The 16,771-nt window shown below is 37.3% G+C and overlaps 1 protein-coding gene across 13 annotated transcripts in view; it reads left to right on the top strand.

Annotated features, from left to right (window-relative positions):
* dachd (dachshund d) overlaps positions 1–16,771 on the top strand; it is a 181,155-nt gene that overhangs the window by 101,026 nt on the left and 63,358 nt on the right. For 11 of the 13 annotated variants that reach the window (XM_051904700.1, XM_051904704.1, XM_051904692.1 and 8 more), the window contains 3 exons: positions 9,994–10,139; positions 12,545–12,692; positions 15,706–15,849. In XM_051904700.1, the coding sequence (XP_051760660.1) occupies positions 9,994–10,139; positions 12,545–12,692; positions 15,706–15,849 (438 nt within the window). The remainder of the gene's footprint in view (positions 1–9,993; positions 10,140–12,544; positions 12,693–15,705; positions 15,850–16,771) is intronic. The other 2 variants (XM_051904693.1, XM_051904698.1) reach the window with 1 other exon arrangement.

Below are 16,771 nucleotides of genomic sequence, written 5' to 3'. Positions count from 1 at the left end.
GTCGATTGTCGCCCCAAACATCCTCATTCCCTGTAGGATTGCTGCGAATCACATTAATATGTCCGCCCGTCTTCGACTGAACGCACTCCACTGTGATCAGACCACAGACTATCTTCCGTTTCTCAGTGTTCGAGTGCTTGTTCTATCAAAGCGTTTTGATTATGTCGGGTTTTTTACTCCTTGTTTGAATTTCTAATGTCATTGTGTGTAAAATGTGCAAGGCATTTACATATTGGCACCGAAACACATTTGTTTCTGTGTAAAGACAGCGATGTGCACATTCATAAAAGATGTAGAAAATTCAACCAGATGTGAGCTGAGGGCAATTCCAATTAACAAAAATAAAAGATGTCCACACAGAGCACTAGATTGCGCAGGAGGCTTCCAGAGTGTGATTGTAGTAATCTAGCTTTCAGGTGTGCACCAGTAAGCATTCAATGAACAATAAATGGACTCAATCCAGGCTGATTACTCCTGTAATGCATGCTAATAATAGCCCCCCCCCCCACCCCCATCCCCCACCCCCCATCCCCCATCCCACAAATTTTTTGACTCTAGACTGCAACATGTTTGATTTAGACCTTAGTGATCATCACCCCCCACATAGACCGTAAACAAGACCCTCCACTACATACGAGTCCTGCATATATTTGCTTTTCAAAGGCAATTAATTCAAAGGCCTTTGAGAACTCATCCTTCTTTACCTTTATTAATCGGGTTATGTAACCCTCTCTCGCCAATGCTTCATTCACCACTGAGGAGTGTCTGTTTACGGCAATGATGGTTGTCATTGTATGCTGAGTGCGGCCTTTCTGTAGGACGTTCACTTGAAGAAACAAAAGTAGTGGAGGGGCTTTTTTATGCAGTCATCACAGGCAGTCAAGCCTTTAATCCTCAGCGGTCCAATAATGACATCCCCTCTGCATTTATTACATGGAGGAGCATGGAAAAACGCTGACTTTGAACAAATGAACACTCTGACCTTTATGCAATAAATATGACACGGGCCGTATAAAAGGACAAGATATCTTCTTCTGCTGGGGTTTGCATCAGAGACTCTTTGCCTTACTGCTGCTGTATGGCCCACCACTAGAAAAACCACCATGAAATCGCAAAGCATCAATATGTGGAACACAAAAGAAAATATTTAGAAAAATGTCTCAGTGCTATTTTTGTCCACAATGAAAGTCAATGTTGTTTTGGACCCTATTGATATTAATTGTTTAGACAAAAACAGTCAAAGCATTCTTCAAAATGGATTTTTTTGTGTGTGTTTCACAGAAGACAGTCCAAATATAGGTTTGGATCGACGGGGTGATTAAATGATTATAAAATGTATTTTTGGGTGAACTGTCCTTAGTTTAAGAAGATTTTTTCCTTGAAAAAACGCAAATTGAGATATTTTTAGTTGAAATCCGATGGCTCCGTGAGGCCTGCATAGGGAGCAATGACATTTCCTCTCTCAAGATCCATAAAGGTACTAAAAACATATTTAAATCAGTTCATGTGAGTACAGTGGTTCAATATTAATATTATAAAGCGACGATTTTTGGTGCGCCAAAAAAAAAACAAAATAACGACTTATATACTGATGGCTGATTTCAAAACACTGCGCCAAGAAGCTTCGGAGCATAATGAATCAGCGTGTCGAATCAGCGGTTCGGAGCGCCAAAGTCACGTGATTTCAGCAGTTTGACACGTGATCCGAATCGTGATTCGACACGCTGATTCATTATGCTCCGAAGCTTCCTGAAGCAGTGTTTTGAAATCGGCCATCACTATAATAAGTCGTTATTTTGTTTTTTTTGGCGCACCAAAAACATTTTCGGCGCTTTATAATATTAATATTGAACCACTGTACTCACATGAACTGATTAAAATATGTTTTTAGTACCTTTATGGATCTTGAGAGAGGAAATGTCATTGCTCCCTACGCAGGCCTCACGGAGCCATTGGATTTCAACAAAAATATCTCAATTTGCGTTCCGAAGATTAACGAAGGTCTTACGGGTGTGGAACGGCATGAGGGTGAATAATAAATGACAGAATTTACATTTTTGGGTGAACTAACCCTTTAATGCCCCAGTGCATGCTGGGAAGAGGACAAATTGGATTGAACCACAAAACCACAGGCCTGTTTGGACTAAAAATAAAATGCATTATCCGACTCACCTGTTATGTTGGTTCGAAGTATATAATGATAGAAATGCTGCATTCAAATGCATTACTTCTGTTGCTAAAGACTGTAAGTTGTTAGATCTTTAGAGTAGGAAGTAATCAAAAAATTACAAAAGTCATGTTTTTCATTATTTATTTGATCTAACAATCATTTTATGCTCTGTGCATGTCGCTTATAATCTTAACAGTTTGTGGTTTAATCGCCTGCTGTAGTTAGTTTAGTTAGTTACAACCACACAAGACCTTTTTTTTTCCCTGTAGGTGAACTGCTCACCATAAAGGCTGCTTTTGTTTTTATCCCTGACCGTGTGCGACAGTTAAGGATTTATGAAGATTTCCACCCCTTCGCCTGCCCATCTGTGCGGCTGTCTTCAGCGTGGCCTTGAGAATATGTTTCAATTTATTAAGCCAAACCAAAGGACTCATTATTTCAGAAGAGGGGCGCGGAGTGACACACAGAATTGGTTATTAATGGAAAGTCTCTGCCACAGGGCAGTTGAAATTTAATGATATCCTACAAGAAAATATGATGGTGTCACTTTCCCAAAAGTCATGCGAAATGTCAGCGTTTTAAGGTCCCGACGCTAATTTTATGCCCGTGCACAGTAATGTTTGGGAGCGCGTTTAGGAAACACGGCCCAGTGCCTGTGCTGATTATCCCCCTCACCTTCCTTGTGCTCTCAAATGGGTTTGTGCAGCAAGCGATTTAATCTCTAAGTGTAGGGAACATTAGTGGAGAGAGAGAGAGAGAGAGAAACACCACAGTGCATTTCTCAGAGATAAGGCTTTCCAAGCCAAATGTTACCTGTTAATCCAGGGCCGACCGACTCCAGCACTTGACTTTGACTCTTAGCAGGAATTCGGTAATGGCTAATTTTCATCTCGGAATTAAAGAGCAGAAAAGAGCAAAGCCAAGTGGGTGTGAGCAGGGTTAGCAGTTCTGCGGTAGATAGCTGGAACAATCCCGTAACACGTATGTATCCACCGTGCCCATATGCACAACATATGCACCTTTAAGTCATTCTAAAGGAATTTGCCCACTACGGATCACAGCACACATTTCTCACTGTGGTCTGCATGTGTACACATGCTGTAAAGGTAGAATTGCTTTCCCTTTCATTGCTTTTGGTTTTCTTTCTTGTTTTTCTGTTTTGTTTTGTACCCTAGTTACAGTACTTGCAAGGCAGGGATGTATTGATATTCTTCAAACATCTGGTTTAGGGGATTGTTTTCTGGTAAGGGTCATTTGCACATAACCAAAGCTTTAAAGCTTAGCTAAAAATTGGATATTTTTCCCTTGCTGCCTTGTAAGCGCTGACATTTCCTTCAGGGAATGCGGATCTAGCTGTGCTATCTGTCTATCTATCTATCTATCTATCTATCTATCTATCTATCTATCTATCTATCTATCTGTCTGTCTTTCTGTCTTTCTGTCTGTCTGTCTGTCTGTCTATCCATCCATCCATCCATCCATCCATCCATCCATCCTATTTGACACCACAATTCATCACAATTCAGTTTAAATTCATCATAACATTTGAATACTAAGCTGCAAGTCTCTTCTTTCTTATGCATTCTTTTTGTCCATACTGCATATTACAATAAATATCTCTACCTTTCTCTAACATTTCTAATTAATTAATTAAAGGGTTAGTTCACCCAAAAATGAAAATGATGTCATTAATTACTCACCCTCATGTCGTTCCACACCCGTAAGACCTTCGTTCTTCTTTGGAACACAAATTAAGATATTTTTGATGAAATCTGATGGCTCATTGAGGCCTCCATTGACAGCAAGATAATTAACACTTTCAATGCCCAAAAAGGTACTAAGACATGTATCAAACTCCCAAAGTCATGTGATTTCAGTAAACAAGGCTTTGTTAAGTCATGTGTTTCGAAAAGTTTCGAAATTTCAGTGGTTCACCACTGGGGGGTGTGACTTTGGCAGTTTGATACATGCTCTGAACCACTGATTCGAAACAAAAGATTTGTAAAGCTTCGAAACTTCATGAAGCAGTGTTTTATAATCGCCCATCACTAGATATTGTTGAATAAAGTTGTTATTTAGTTTTTTTGGCACACAGAAAGTATTCTCGTCGCTTCATAACATTAAGGTTGAACCACTGTACTCACATGAACTGTTTTAAATATGTCTTAGTATGTTTTTGGGCATTTGAAAGTGTTAATTATCTTGTTGTCAATGGAGGCTTTACTGAGCCATCAGATTTTATCAAAAATATCTTAATTTGTGTTCCGAAGATGAACGAAGGTCTTACGGGTGTGGAACAACATGAGGGTGTGTAATTAATGACAGAATTTTCACTTTTAGGTGAACTAACCCTTTAAGTTCTTTTATTTTTTGGCATTTTTGGCTTTATTTTGTAGGACAGTGCAAGAGTACACAGGAAACAGAGGTAGAGGAGAGAGGGGAACAGGGTCGAATGTAACTACAGACTCCGACCTAACTGTCTTTTTACATAAAAATATCCTTGGTGCTTTTATATTTAATTAACATTCTGTTTTTTAGAGTTAGTGATACTTTTACATTTTTAAAGAGCTTCTTCAAACTGACCAGTAAGGAAATGGGCTGCAGTTGGATACTGACACTTTAAAAACAGGCGTATAAGCTTTGGGTTAGGTCATTAAAAACAGTTTGCTGTTGAAATATTTAATGGAATGCAGAAGAGAGAGTAGATGATGCAGTTTTAAAGATTAGCCTCTGTGTAATGCACTGTTGTCTCCATTTATGAGACTGAAAGGTCATAAGCACTCCCCTGGAAGGAGGCAACTTCTTCAGCCCCATTGGCAGGTCAAATAAAATGTAATTGTCTGCTGTAGGTAGCGGCAGCCTTTGCGGAGAGGGGAACTGACATCCTCCACGTTTTAAACATTCAATTCTCCTGCTGCGAGGAACACAGGTTTGCAAGGACACAGGCTTCACCTGTCAATATATCACAGTGACTGGCTAGCCAAATGCTGCAATGCTTTTCCCCTTCTCTCTCTCTTTCTCTCCCTCCTCCGGCTCAGTGCCTTCATTGGAGAAATCAGCTGAAAGGTCCGCTGGGACCTCAATTCAAACACTGCAACTTGCAACATATGGCACATTTTCAGCTCCCAAGGTCAATTAAAGCTATTTATTGAGAGAATGTTGCTAAATTTCCCAAGGTTTCCACTCAATTCATCGCAGAGTGCCTTGTCTATCATATTAAAAATCAGTTGAGTGGTTTACACTCTCCTTGTCGTGACTTCCATCAAAGATATCAAAGGCTTTTGAGAGTGGTTTGAGACATTTTATCTTCTCTTATCGCAAACATCTCTTTTCGCTCTCCCCTTTTCCTTAGCACAGCTCACAATACAAATCTAATAACATGTAAATTGGAGATAAGCCCAGATCCCTCCAAGTGATATTTTTTTTATATTCATAGTTTGTCAAGTTGATTTCTGAGCCCCTGTTTTAGCAGCACAACACATAAGGACTGAGAGAATTAACAGGAAAGGTGATTTATCATTGCTACCACACTGTCAAGGACTCCCACTGCTGCCACGGGAGGGAGGGACAGCGTGCGTGCCCGCGTGTGTGTGTGCGAATGTTTACGTGTGATTGTGAGTATGTGCGTTGTTTTAAATTATGGCATTTCATTCCAAATGCGTCGTATTTACAGCGTCCCATTTTTATTTGCGGCTCCTATTATCCAGCGAAACAGTTGCGCATGAAATGTTATTTGTGACATGGCTGACCTAAAAGGATTTCATAAGGATTTCATTTTTGAGGCAGAAAGCTGCAAACGGACCTGTCACAGCTGCTGCTGGCAGCCCCGGTGGAGAAATATCACCTGGAAAACACAGCTCTCTCCTTCGCTCTCTTCATCATGCTGGCGTCTGGCACTGTAATTAAGTCCAAGTCAATGATTCTGGACCAATGGCAGGAAATAAACAGCTAAAGCCTGGCCAAAATGGAGTGCTCGAAACAAGAGAATGCTCACAAACACAATTGCGCTCAAGTGTGGCAAATGTAAATGGAGACTGACCAAAAAAATGGCAAATTTCGGTTATTTGAGAGCTGAATTGGTCATTTGAGATGAAATGTGCTGTTTGTTTTCTAATGCATGACAGATTGTTTCCTAGTAACAAAGCAATATGAACCACCCTGTGATCCAGCATTGTGTTTGCGGCGAGGTCCTGCTGAGTCTAAAGCAGAAGTTGGTTTAAGCAATGATGTATTATTAATGCCAACACCAAATCCAGGACTACGGTGGCTGCAAACCAAATACAAGCTTCTGACATCCAATTGTCCTCTATTGTTTCTCATTTGCTGATTCGCTACATGTTTGGCATCCAAAGAATCAGAGCCATAAATGAGACAAAGAGAAGAAAACATACTGTGTAAACACAGTACTGTATATTCTGTGATGTAACAATTACATAAAATTAATATAATTCACTCTGTTTACATGATCTGTTAATGCTTGCACAAAACTATGCCATCAGACAGCATTAAAACATTGTTTTCTTTAATTATTTTTAACATTTGATTACAAGCAAATGCAAATCCATTATTCGACCGCCCATTGTCGGTAATGAACCGGAGTGAAATGCTAGTTAAATTGGGGAGAGATTGGAGGAGACCCTCTATGGATTCCCAGCACTCCTCTTGGCCTTTCCTCTGTCCAAGAATTTAGAATCGTAAAGTCTTAATAGTGGCGGCTGATATTCAACTGTTGGTTGGCTGAATGTTTCCAGGGCATTTGCAGATGCTCGGAATAATCTCTTATGTTTTGCTGCAATCTGCTGTGGAGATGGTTGAAATAAATACTTTAAACTAATTAATGTAGGACCAGCTGTTACCAAGCTTTGGCTGGCGTTAGTGAATGCTGATGGCAGAAGAGGGGCTCCTCAAGTCGTGCCGTGTTTGTGCATGATTTAGGGAGTCATATAAACATATTAATTCTGAATGAGAGCCTGATTCTGGGGTTTGATACTTCAACTGAAATGCATGAGAAATACAATTCTAGGCTTTTAAATGACTAGTAATGATTATAATACACCTTTATAATCAGTTGTATTATCTTGTAAATATAATATAATATAATATAGTATAAAAAATATTGCACATAGTTTAATCAAACACTCACCCTAAACTAATAAACCATAATGTATAGTTTAATTAAATATGAGGTATATAAAAACAATGATTTTTACAGATTTTCTCATTTAGATTTTATCTAAATTGCAAATAAAACAGTAAAATCAGTCAGGCAGTGAATTTATGCATGACGATATTATAATATACAGTATAAAAATGGATATTAATTTTGAAATTAGCTAAAGATTACATTTTACAGTGTTAAATTATTAGTGTTTTAAAGATTAACATTAAAGGGATAGTTCACCCAAAAATAAAAATTCTGTCATCATTTACTAACCCTCAGGTTGTTCCGAACCTGTATAAATTTCTTTGTTCTGTTGAACACAAAGGAATATATTTTGAAGAAAGTGGGAAACTGAACAATTCTGGGGCACCACTGACTTCCATAGTAATTTTTTTTTTCCTACTTTGGAAGTCAATGGTGCCCTGAAGCGACCTGGTTACAAACTTTCTTCAAAATATCTCCCTTCGTGTTCAGCAGAACAAAGAAGTGTATACAGGTTTGGAACAACTTGAGGGCGAGTAAATGATGACAGAATTTTCATTTTTTGGTGAACTATCCCTTTAAGTGAGTGTTAGATGACAGCAAAAAAATAATCTAAATGTAAAAATGGGGGAAATGAGCATGCACAAAATGGTACACATATGTTTGCACATCCCTAATAGATAAAATGGACTACACTGCATGTATATCAAAAGACATTATCATTTCTTTCATAATGTGTTACATTAATAGAACATATTACTGAGACATTCTTTTTGGTTCTTGCCATTTAGACAGTCTGAATCATCCTGTTGTGTTCTGTTAGTTGGTGACATGGCCTGTGTGTTTTCTCGTTTTGTAGCAGGCAGAATGTTGTCTGAGACTTATGCTGTGATTGGCAGCACGCTATGACAGTGTGAAGATAGTGTCAGCGCAGGGCTGTGTGGTTTAAAGTGAGTTATGATAGTCTGTGTGTACATGTTTGTCCATGTGTGTGTGGAGATGGATTCAGGGGGTTATGAGGCCTTTACGTGTATGTAGTGATGGATGCAGGCCTATGATAGCCTGTATAAGGCTGTGGCTGTTAAGATAAATGTGGAGTTTTGATGGCCTGTGTGTAAGTGTGTGTGTGTGTTTCTGTGTGGAGATAGATGTAGAGTTATGATTGTCCGTGCAGCAGATGGCAGAGGTCTGCCCTAACGGAACTGATGAATGGCAGATGATGTCATCAGGGCACTGACAGGCTCTGGTGGCTGTTCACAGGAAGTGAGCAGGAATCTGCTTTATATTTCAGCCCCACTGGACACCTGCTCAGTGTCCACACTCACATTATTCTCTTTCAGATCTATCTTTCTATCTATCTATCTGAATCATTGACTATAGATTATGAAATGCAACTTTAATTCATGGAATTATTAAATAATGAATTATAATTCTTTTTAAATCAAACCAGAAACCATTTTTATTGCAATGCATGTGTTCCTGTAGCTCATGGTCGAACATGGCACAAGCAAAACCAAGGTCATGGGATTCAATTCCAAGAAACACATAATATTAAAGTGTATTGTAAATGGATCTGGATTGGAGTGTCTGCCAAATGCATAAATGTAAATGTAATGCATATTGATTTGAACATGTTTACTACTCTATAAAGAGGACTTAATTTTTTCATTATTTTTTTTTTTCTAACATGAGGTACTTTAGATTACTTTCATTTACCAGCATAATGTTTAATAAGCTGACATGGTGATTAATCTTGGAAAGCTGTTTGTAAAGACATGCTGCACACTATACAGTGCTCATCCCAGCATTTTCTCTCCTTATGACATTCAGCTGGAAGTCCCAGTGGACTAGGTGATAAAATATATACTCTTTAATGTGCCAGCCCCTGTTTTTATTTGTCTGGTAGACATAAAATCCTTTTTCTTTTATTTCCAGAGGGTTTTAACGGCAGCCCCACCTGTGACATTTTACACCTGCACATTTATGTGTCAACCATCGACTGAGAGAAAATAAATGATATTTATTTTCCTCCTCAGTTTTTTTTCTACCAGGTTCCTCTTGAATCTCTTCCAATCTTATCGATTTTTTATGCACCGATTCCTTTGAGAGGGTTAATTCATTTGCCCAGAATGGCATTGCCAGTCTGCTGAGGGGGCGGCAGTAGTGTTGAAACATGGTCAATGAGGGTTCACCACCTTGTGCCATATGGCCTTTGTTGAGAAGCCAGGGCCCTTGATAATCTCAGCTTGCCATATGCATCTGCTTGAGTGCGGTCTTTTCCTATCAGAGAGTTTTCGTGCCATATGGAACGGGTGGGCTTTGTCTCCCAACATATCCATGCCCTCAGTGCTACCGAGAAACACATAATTTCCAAAAATGCAAATGCCTATTTCTTAGAAGAGCCTCTCATTTTATCTGTATGTAAAATCTCTCAAGCATTTATAGTGGCTATAAATACAGAAGCATCAATAATAGAGTGCCGTGTGACACTGACAGAATGGGCTATCAATCATATGTGCTTGATTGGGCATGCTTGTATAGATGTTAATTTTACATCTCACAAACAATCTGGGTGTATAAACACCAATTCAGGAAAATAATGATTTATTTTACAGCACAGTACTACATGGAGTGTGTCGTCTGTTGTGCTGAATGTGTATGTTTCTCTGTTTGCCACCAGAAGAAACCCCCATGTGCACGCCAACTGCGAGAGATGGCTATGAGAGGCTGTCGTTTGCGGGTCAGACTTTACCTCCAGGATTCCCTTCACCCTTCCTGTTCCCTGATGGCCTGTCGTCTATAGAGACCCTTCTGACTAACATCCAGGTAAGAGACCTCTCTGTCAGAAGATATTTAGCAGAGAGTGAAATACACCATGAACAGTCTTTCTTGATCCAGTTCTCTCTGGACTAATTCAGACTATTCACAAAGCATTAATAAACTGCTGGATGACATATATGTGTTATGTTGGAAAACCAGCTAACACCATCAAAGGCCCTTAGGTTGATTTACACTAGTGTTGTCAAAAGTACAGTCAGTACTGAAATTTTAAAAATGTGACGCTTTGAGCGCTGTTGAGCAGATTCGTAAACACCTCTGATTGGCCTTTGTGTTCACGTGCTCAACATATATGCCTGTGATTGGCTTCATTGATAAACGCGGGAGTGTTTGAAAGCAGGTCCACTGATAGACACCTGCTTTCAAACATTCCCGTGTGTATCTGTGTAAGCGCTCGGTGAAGAGCGTCAATGAAGTCTATTTACAACATGTTTTTGAAGCGTTGATCTTTGTAGCCAATCACAGACTTATCTGATGAGCGCATGAACACAGAGGCCAATCAGCAGTGTTTACGAATCCGCTCAACAGCGCTTAAAGCGTCACATTTTTAAAATTTCAGTACTGACTTGGTACTGAAATCGGTACTTTTGACAACACTAGTTTACGCAGGGCAAGACTGAATATTTTCCTCGAATGTACATTCAAAAATGGTGTTGAGTGATGACTTTTTTTTAAACTATTGAAATGAGACATCCAAAGAAACATTCAAACAACATTTGAAATTAATGTTCAAATTAACCAAATTGCTAAACAAACATTTGAACAAGCCAAATTGATGAATTGTGAATTAGACTTCTCAGTATTATCAATAAATTATAGATGTATATAAAAAAAAAAGTCATAATTGAGTAATATAGTGATTCCAATAAAACATCATCATCAGAGAATTTTCCTCTTGAATTTTAGCAGGCTATCTGCTAGTTGCTATAGTAACGTTTTATTTTATCCCACTGTGGACTGGCCAGCTGACACATGTCATGATCTTATCATGTCATGTGTCAAAACACAGCAAACACCAGTGATTCTGAAGATTACACATAATGGAAGGAGATGGCACATCAAGTCGTTTATCACAATTTATGGCAGTCTTAAGCCACTGTTTGGAAAATATTGTAAAGGGAGGCTGATGTGCAGTGATATTAGCATCATGCTTGAGGTTAAGCCAAACAATCATACATTAAGAAATATTTATGCTGTTTACATGTAATCATTTAGAAGACACTTTTATTTAAAGCAGCTTTCAAAAGAGGAAAAACAACTGTTTTCAGTATTGATAATAATAAGAAATGTTTCTTGAGCAGCAAATCAGCATATTAGAATGATTTCTGAAGGATCATGTGATATAAAGACTGGAGTAGTGGCTTCTGAAAATTCAGCTTTTAGCTTTATTAAAATATATTTAAATAGAAAAGTTATTTGAACTATTTTAACTTTATACCCCGTGCAGTTGCCTGTGGCAGGTGTAGCAAAAAGTTAATATGTTAGTTTTCTGGGTGCTCCTCCAGCTGATGTGTTTCCCCATCAAAACAAATGCACAGCCGCATATATTCACCACGACTCCCTTGATCACCACTGTGGTTGTCATGCAAGTAAGACCCAGTCAGAAAGATGAATGTAGTTGATTAACACCGCCTCTGAGACTAATGATGTGGGTACAGTATGGGGAGTGAGAGGTTTGCTCATTGCTCTTGTGATATGGCCATCAGATCTATCGCGCTGCTTTCGGCCCCATTGTTAATTAGCAGGACTCAGTTCAGTCAGTCATCTTTAATCATGATTTCAGGGTAATGTTTTGATTGAACATTCACACACAAATCAACAAAACGAACCCAAGCAGAAAATTGAGATAAAGCAACTTTGTCTAAATTGGGGTCATAAGAAGGAACAATTAGTATGATATAGCCCATTGCATTTGGCTTAATTGCATGCGTACAGGGAATAATTGTTTTGAAATGGTCATTGCTCTATTTGAATGGTGAATACCGCTTTGTGTTGTTTTGAGACAAGCAGCTGTTTAGTTCAAGATTTGATCATTCTTATACAACCTGCTGCTTCACAAACTGACAAATAGTTAAGTTATAAGTTCATTAAAGCTCATATTATGTCCATGACATGTTGTCATTTGAAGAAACGAGACAGTGATCAAACTTAAAAGGACAGTTCATCCAAAAATAAAAGTTCTATTATCATTTACTCACCCTCATATCCAGTCTTGTTTTGAATACCGTCATCTTTGACATTGAATTTGGACAAAAAGTTTCTTCAAAGTAGTTTCGTAACTTTAAAGTGCCACTGCTTTATCATAAAGTAAAGCATTGATATATTTTGTTGACTCCTGAGTAGGTGTGTGTGGACTTTGTATAACGTGAGTTTGTCTCTTGCTGCTGCTGAAGGGCTTGCTGAAGGTGGCAATTGATAACGCCCGCGCTCAAGAGAAACAAGTGCAGCTGGAGAAGACGGAGCTGAAGATGGAGCTGTTTAGAGAGCGAGAGCTCAGGGAAACCCTGGAGAAACAACTGGCTGTCGAGCAGAAGAACAGAGGTGTGTACTGCTCGCACACACACACACATCTAAAACACATAGAGTACACACAATTTATATATCACCCATATAGTTTGATTCCTAGTTCTAGAGGCATGTAATTAAAAAGGCAATTTTACTAGACACACCAATTTTAGAAATTCCATTTAGGTGCCATATTTGCCCCTGTGAATTGTATTTTTTAGGGCTTTTTGTCTTGCCACATGAAAAATATACCATGTGTCATCTTTTTATGTCAACTGCTTCACTGTAATCAGCTTATTAATGTACATTCTTAGTATGACCAATTAGGTTGAGGACGTCTGTCTATAAAATTATCTATAAAAATGAAACCAACATTAGAATTTTTTGTGATAAAATGTATAAGATTATACATTTTCTGAGTGTGTTGCTTTCATGTGTCGTTTTGGGTGGTTTCGCGGTATTGTTAGTCAAACGCTAAGAAATATAGGCAATCACAAGGGCATTGCTAAGTGGTTACTAAAGGTGTTCTGCGTAAGTTTTGCAATGATGCGAAAGCAACCACCATTATTATACAGAGCCCTGCACATGACATGCGGGATAAAAATATGTATATCGTGGCCACAAATTAACAGTTTGTTCCCACAACTTACTAATAAATCAGCATGTTTGACTAATGGCGGCGGCAATTTACACTGAGTACAAGCTCGCATTTATTTTCTTAGTGATATGCTAGCGATAGATTCTATTTACACCATGTAAAAGTATTAGTTCTTTGCAATAAGAGTAAATAATAATTAGATGCTGTCTATACTTTATATTGGCAGATTCTATTTGCACCTCAGTATTTTTGTAAATGTGAGTGAAAATGATTATATTTATTAAAATTATTAAATGGATGCTGCCTTACTGGGAGAATAAAAACCCTCCCTATACCTTACCCTAACCCTACCCAATAAACACTATCCTTCACAGTTTATTTACACTTTTAGAACATTATATTAATTTTTATTGAAAGTAAATGTGAGCTCGGCAAAAGGCGGATTTGAACCTGCGCCGATCATGTTAAAAGCCAGGTTTGCAAGCCTTACTCGCTGCTGCTGCACCACTGAAGACGCTGAATTCCGCGTGTCTTTTTAAAACTTGAGTCCAACCAGACATTGGTGGGCGGAGCTAGTGTAAATAGTGTTTGCCAACAAGGGACGCTACTTGCACTTGCTGTAAATAGTGTATGAATTTGTTCCCTCGTTTCAAATAAATTGTATGCCTGATATAATCCTTTGTTCCCTCATTTTACTAAATCATGACCACTTTTTTAATAATTTGTTCCCTTGTTTTAGTTAAATCAAAACTAAGGGACAAATTAGTTCAACTTGATCACGACTTACTAAAATGAGTAAACGAATAAGCCACAGTAAAGCCGAATACAACATTTAAATATATCATATATAATTCATTACAGAGTTTTTTTTTGTCCCCTTATTTTGAATTTTGTTCATATCTTGGTTGTGCTAAGAACATGAATGTTAAGTCAAATTACACCACCTATTTATGGAGATTTTTTTTTAGTTACCATACTTTGGTTTCTGACTAGCAAACGATAAAACAAAAAAAAAAATCGATAGATTTACAATACCATTCAAAAGTTTTTTCTTAAATAAATGTTTAATACTTTTATTCATTCAGGATGCATCAAAAGTGACAGCAAACACTTTCACATTGTTACAAAAAAAAAAAAAAACGTATTATTATTTTTTTTTTTTTTGTGACTTTCTATTCATCAAAGAATCCTGAAAAAACAAAATCACAGTCATCAGTTTTCAACTGATAATATTTAGAAATGCCACTTGTACACCAAATCAGCATATTAGAATGTTTTCTGAGGGATCATGTGACTGAAGTAATTGCTGCTGAAAATTCTAGGCATCAGTTTTCATAGAGACTTGATGGTGGCCTTTTTTGTGTTATAAGCAACCACCCACAAAAATGTTTGCATGGACAAGTACCAAAAAATCTCCTTAAGTGAACTTCAATGAATATTTTCAAAGTATAGAACAATTATTGCAAAAGTGCATTAAAATAACCTGAAAATCCATGTTACAAGCTCAGTTGTTAATTACAAGCACACAAAAAAGCATGCTGCCAAAGTGATAGAGACAAGGTCATAAATCGAGCAGAATGAGGCATATTCACATTACGATCAATACATGAGCACAAATTGATTATGTGTGCAGAAGTGCTTGTGGGAATACAGTATATTACCGTAACTTCATACATAGATGATGTCTAAATGCACAGGGTGCATTAGAAAGATATACTGTACAAAGCTTTCATTCCAGTGAGTGTGGTTAAACTCATGGAAACATGAATAAAATAAGTAATTTATATGGTAAATGTTTCTAAATGAGCCACAATATTTCTCGGGGGAAGGCCATGATTGGACTACAGATTGATAATAGTTTAGCTAATAATTTAACTCTCTTTGAGATTAAAAGTGATATGTGCATTACAGATGGCCTCTAGTTACATACTCTATTGTATTTTATTATTGCATGAACATATAATTATGAATCTACATTTTGGCGTCAATAAATGATTTAGATTTTTTTTTCTGCACAAAAGTATTGCTAAGTGTGACTTAATAGTCTCATGTTCTATGTATTTATCCTACATAATGAATCAAATTGAGCTTATTAAGCCAGTTTCACAGAAGGCTCCTTATAAATGAGCCTACAGCCCTCCAGCTTTCTTCTGTTTAATATTCAGTGTGCCTCTTTTCTCTCCTTCTTTACAGAAAGTTTCCCTTAACCTCGTCTCATTGGCATTTTAACCTAGGTTAATCCAGGTTATCGCTGGCTCAATTATTTTGCTAATGACACAGTCAATTTCTCATTGAACGATAACATTTTTTCAGCTGCAACTTTTCTATGAATATTTCCTCACTGACAGAGTTTGAACACCAGCTCTCCTTTCTTTAGTCCTTAATATCAGATATACTTCTGCATATGACTGGGGTCCTTGACTGCTGCTTTTCTGTGTTCTTTGCACACAGCGATCATACAGAAGCGATTGAAGAAGGAGAAGAAAGCGAAGAGGAAATTGCAGGAGGCACTGGAGTATGAGTCAAAACGACGAGAGCAGGCAGAGCAGACCCTGAAACAGACATCACCCACAGAAAGTCTCAGATCACTCAACGGTGAGACAACTTACCAGAACGTTGACATACTTAAATTTGTTAAAGGGTGTATTTTTTCATTTCATTGTTAAATCCTATGAGATGTGGATTCCAAGATATGGAATTTGCAATGTCGATGAAGGTCACTTCATATTAAATATCCTCTTTTACTGTGTTGTATTTTTACTTGCTGAGAATAATCTGATGAAATGTGTTTCAGTATGTTAGAGATAATATAATATAATATAATATAATAATTCATTGCAGGGGTTTAGTTTGGGATAATGACCGGGTGACTATAGAGTACATGATTCTAATTAATACACAGCTACTGAGCAAAAAAATACACAAGTGGACATGAAATATTAATTAAAGTTAAAAATTGTATGATATATTAAAAAAAGGAATCATAAAAGAGACTTAAAGCTTTCACATTTATCCAGAAAATCTGTTTGGGACGGTGGTTATCTACCATAAAAACAAGCATTTTCTTTTTCAAATCTGTTTAGTGTCAAAGTAATTTTAGCACAAGAGTTGCTATTATTATTATATTAAAACCATTAATGCTTAGATAAAATTAAATAAAATATGATATGAATGCTGAACCTAAAAAAAACAAACAAACAAAAAATAGAAATGTTGCCTTGTCAACTAACTTAAAGTCAACTAAGTTAAAGTACTAATATTACTAAAATTAAGATAAAAATAAATTAAAACTGAATAGAGATATAAAAATATAAAGAACTAATTCAAGATATTAATAAATTCTAGAACAGCATATAAATAATACTGAAATAACACTGCATTGGACACATTTTTAATACATCCTAAAATGTTTAAAGGGTTAGTTCACCCAAAAATGAAATTCCTGTCATTAAGTACTCACCCTCATGTCGTTCCACACCCGTAAGATCTTCGTTCATCTTCAGAACACAAATTAAGA

This window comes from Ctenopharyngodon idella, chromosome 9, assembly GCF_019924925.1.
Source record: "Ctenopharyngodon idella isolate HZGC_01 chromosome 9, HZGC01, whole genome shotgun sequence".
In the NCBI taxonomy this organism is placed as follows: domain Eukaryota; kingdom Metazoa; phylum Chordata; class Actinopteri; order Cypriniformes; family Xenocyprididae; genus Ctenopharyngodon; species Ctenopharyngodon idella.
The sequence above is the reverse complement of the archived record's forward strand: the minus strand, read 5'-3'. Positions and strand labels throughout refer to the sequence as shown.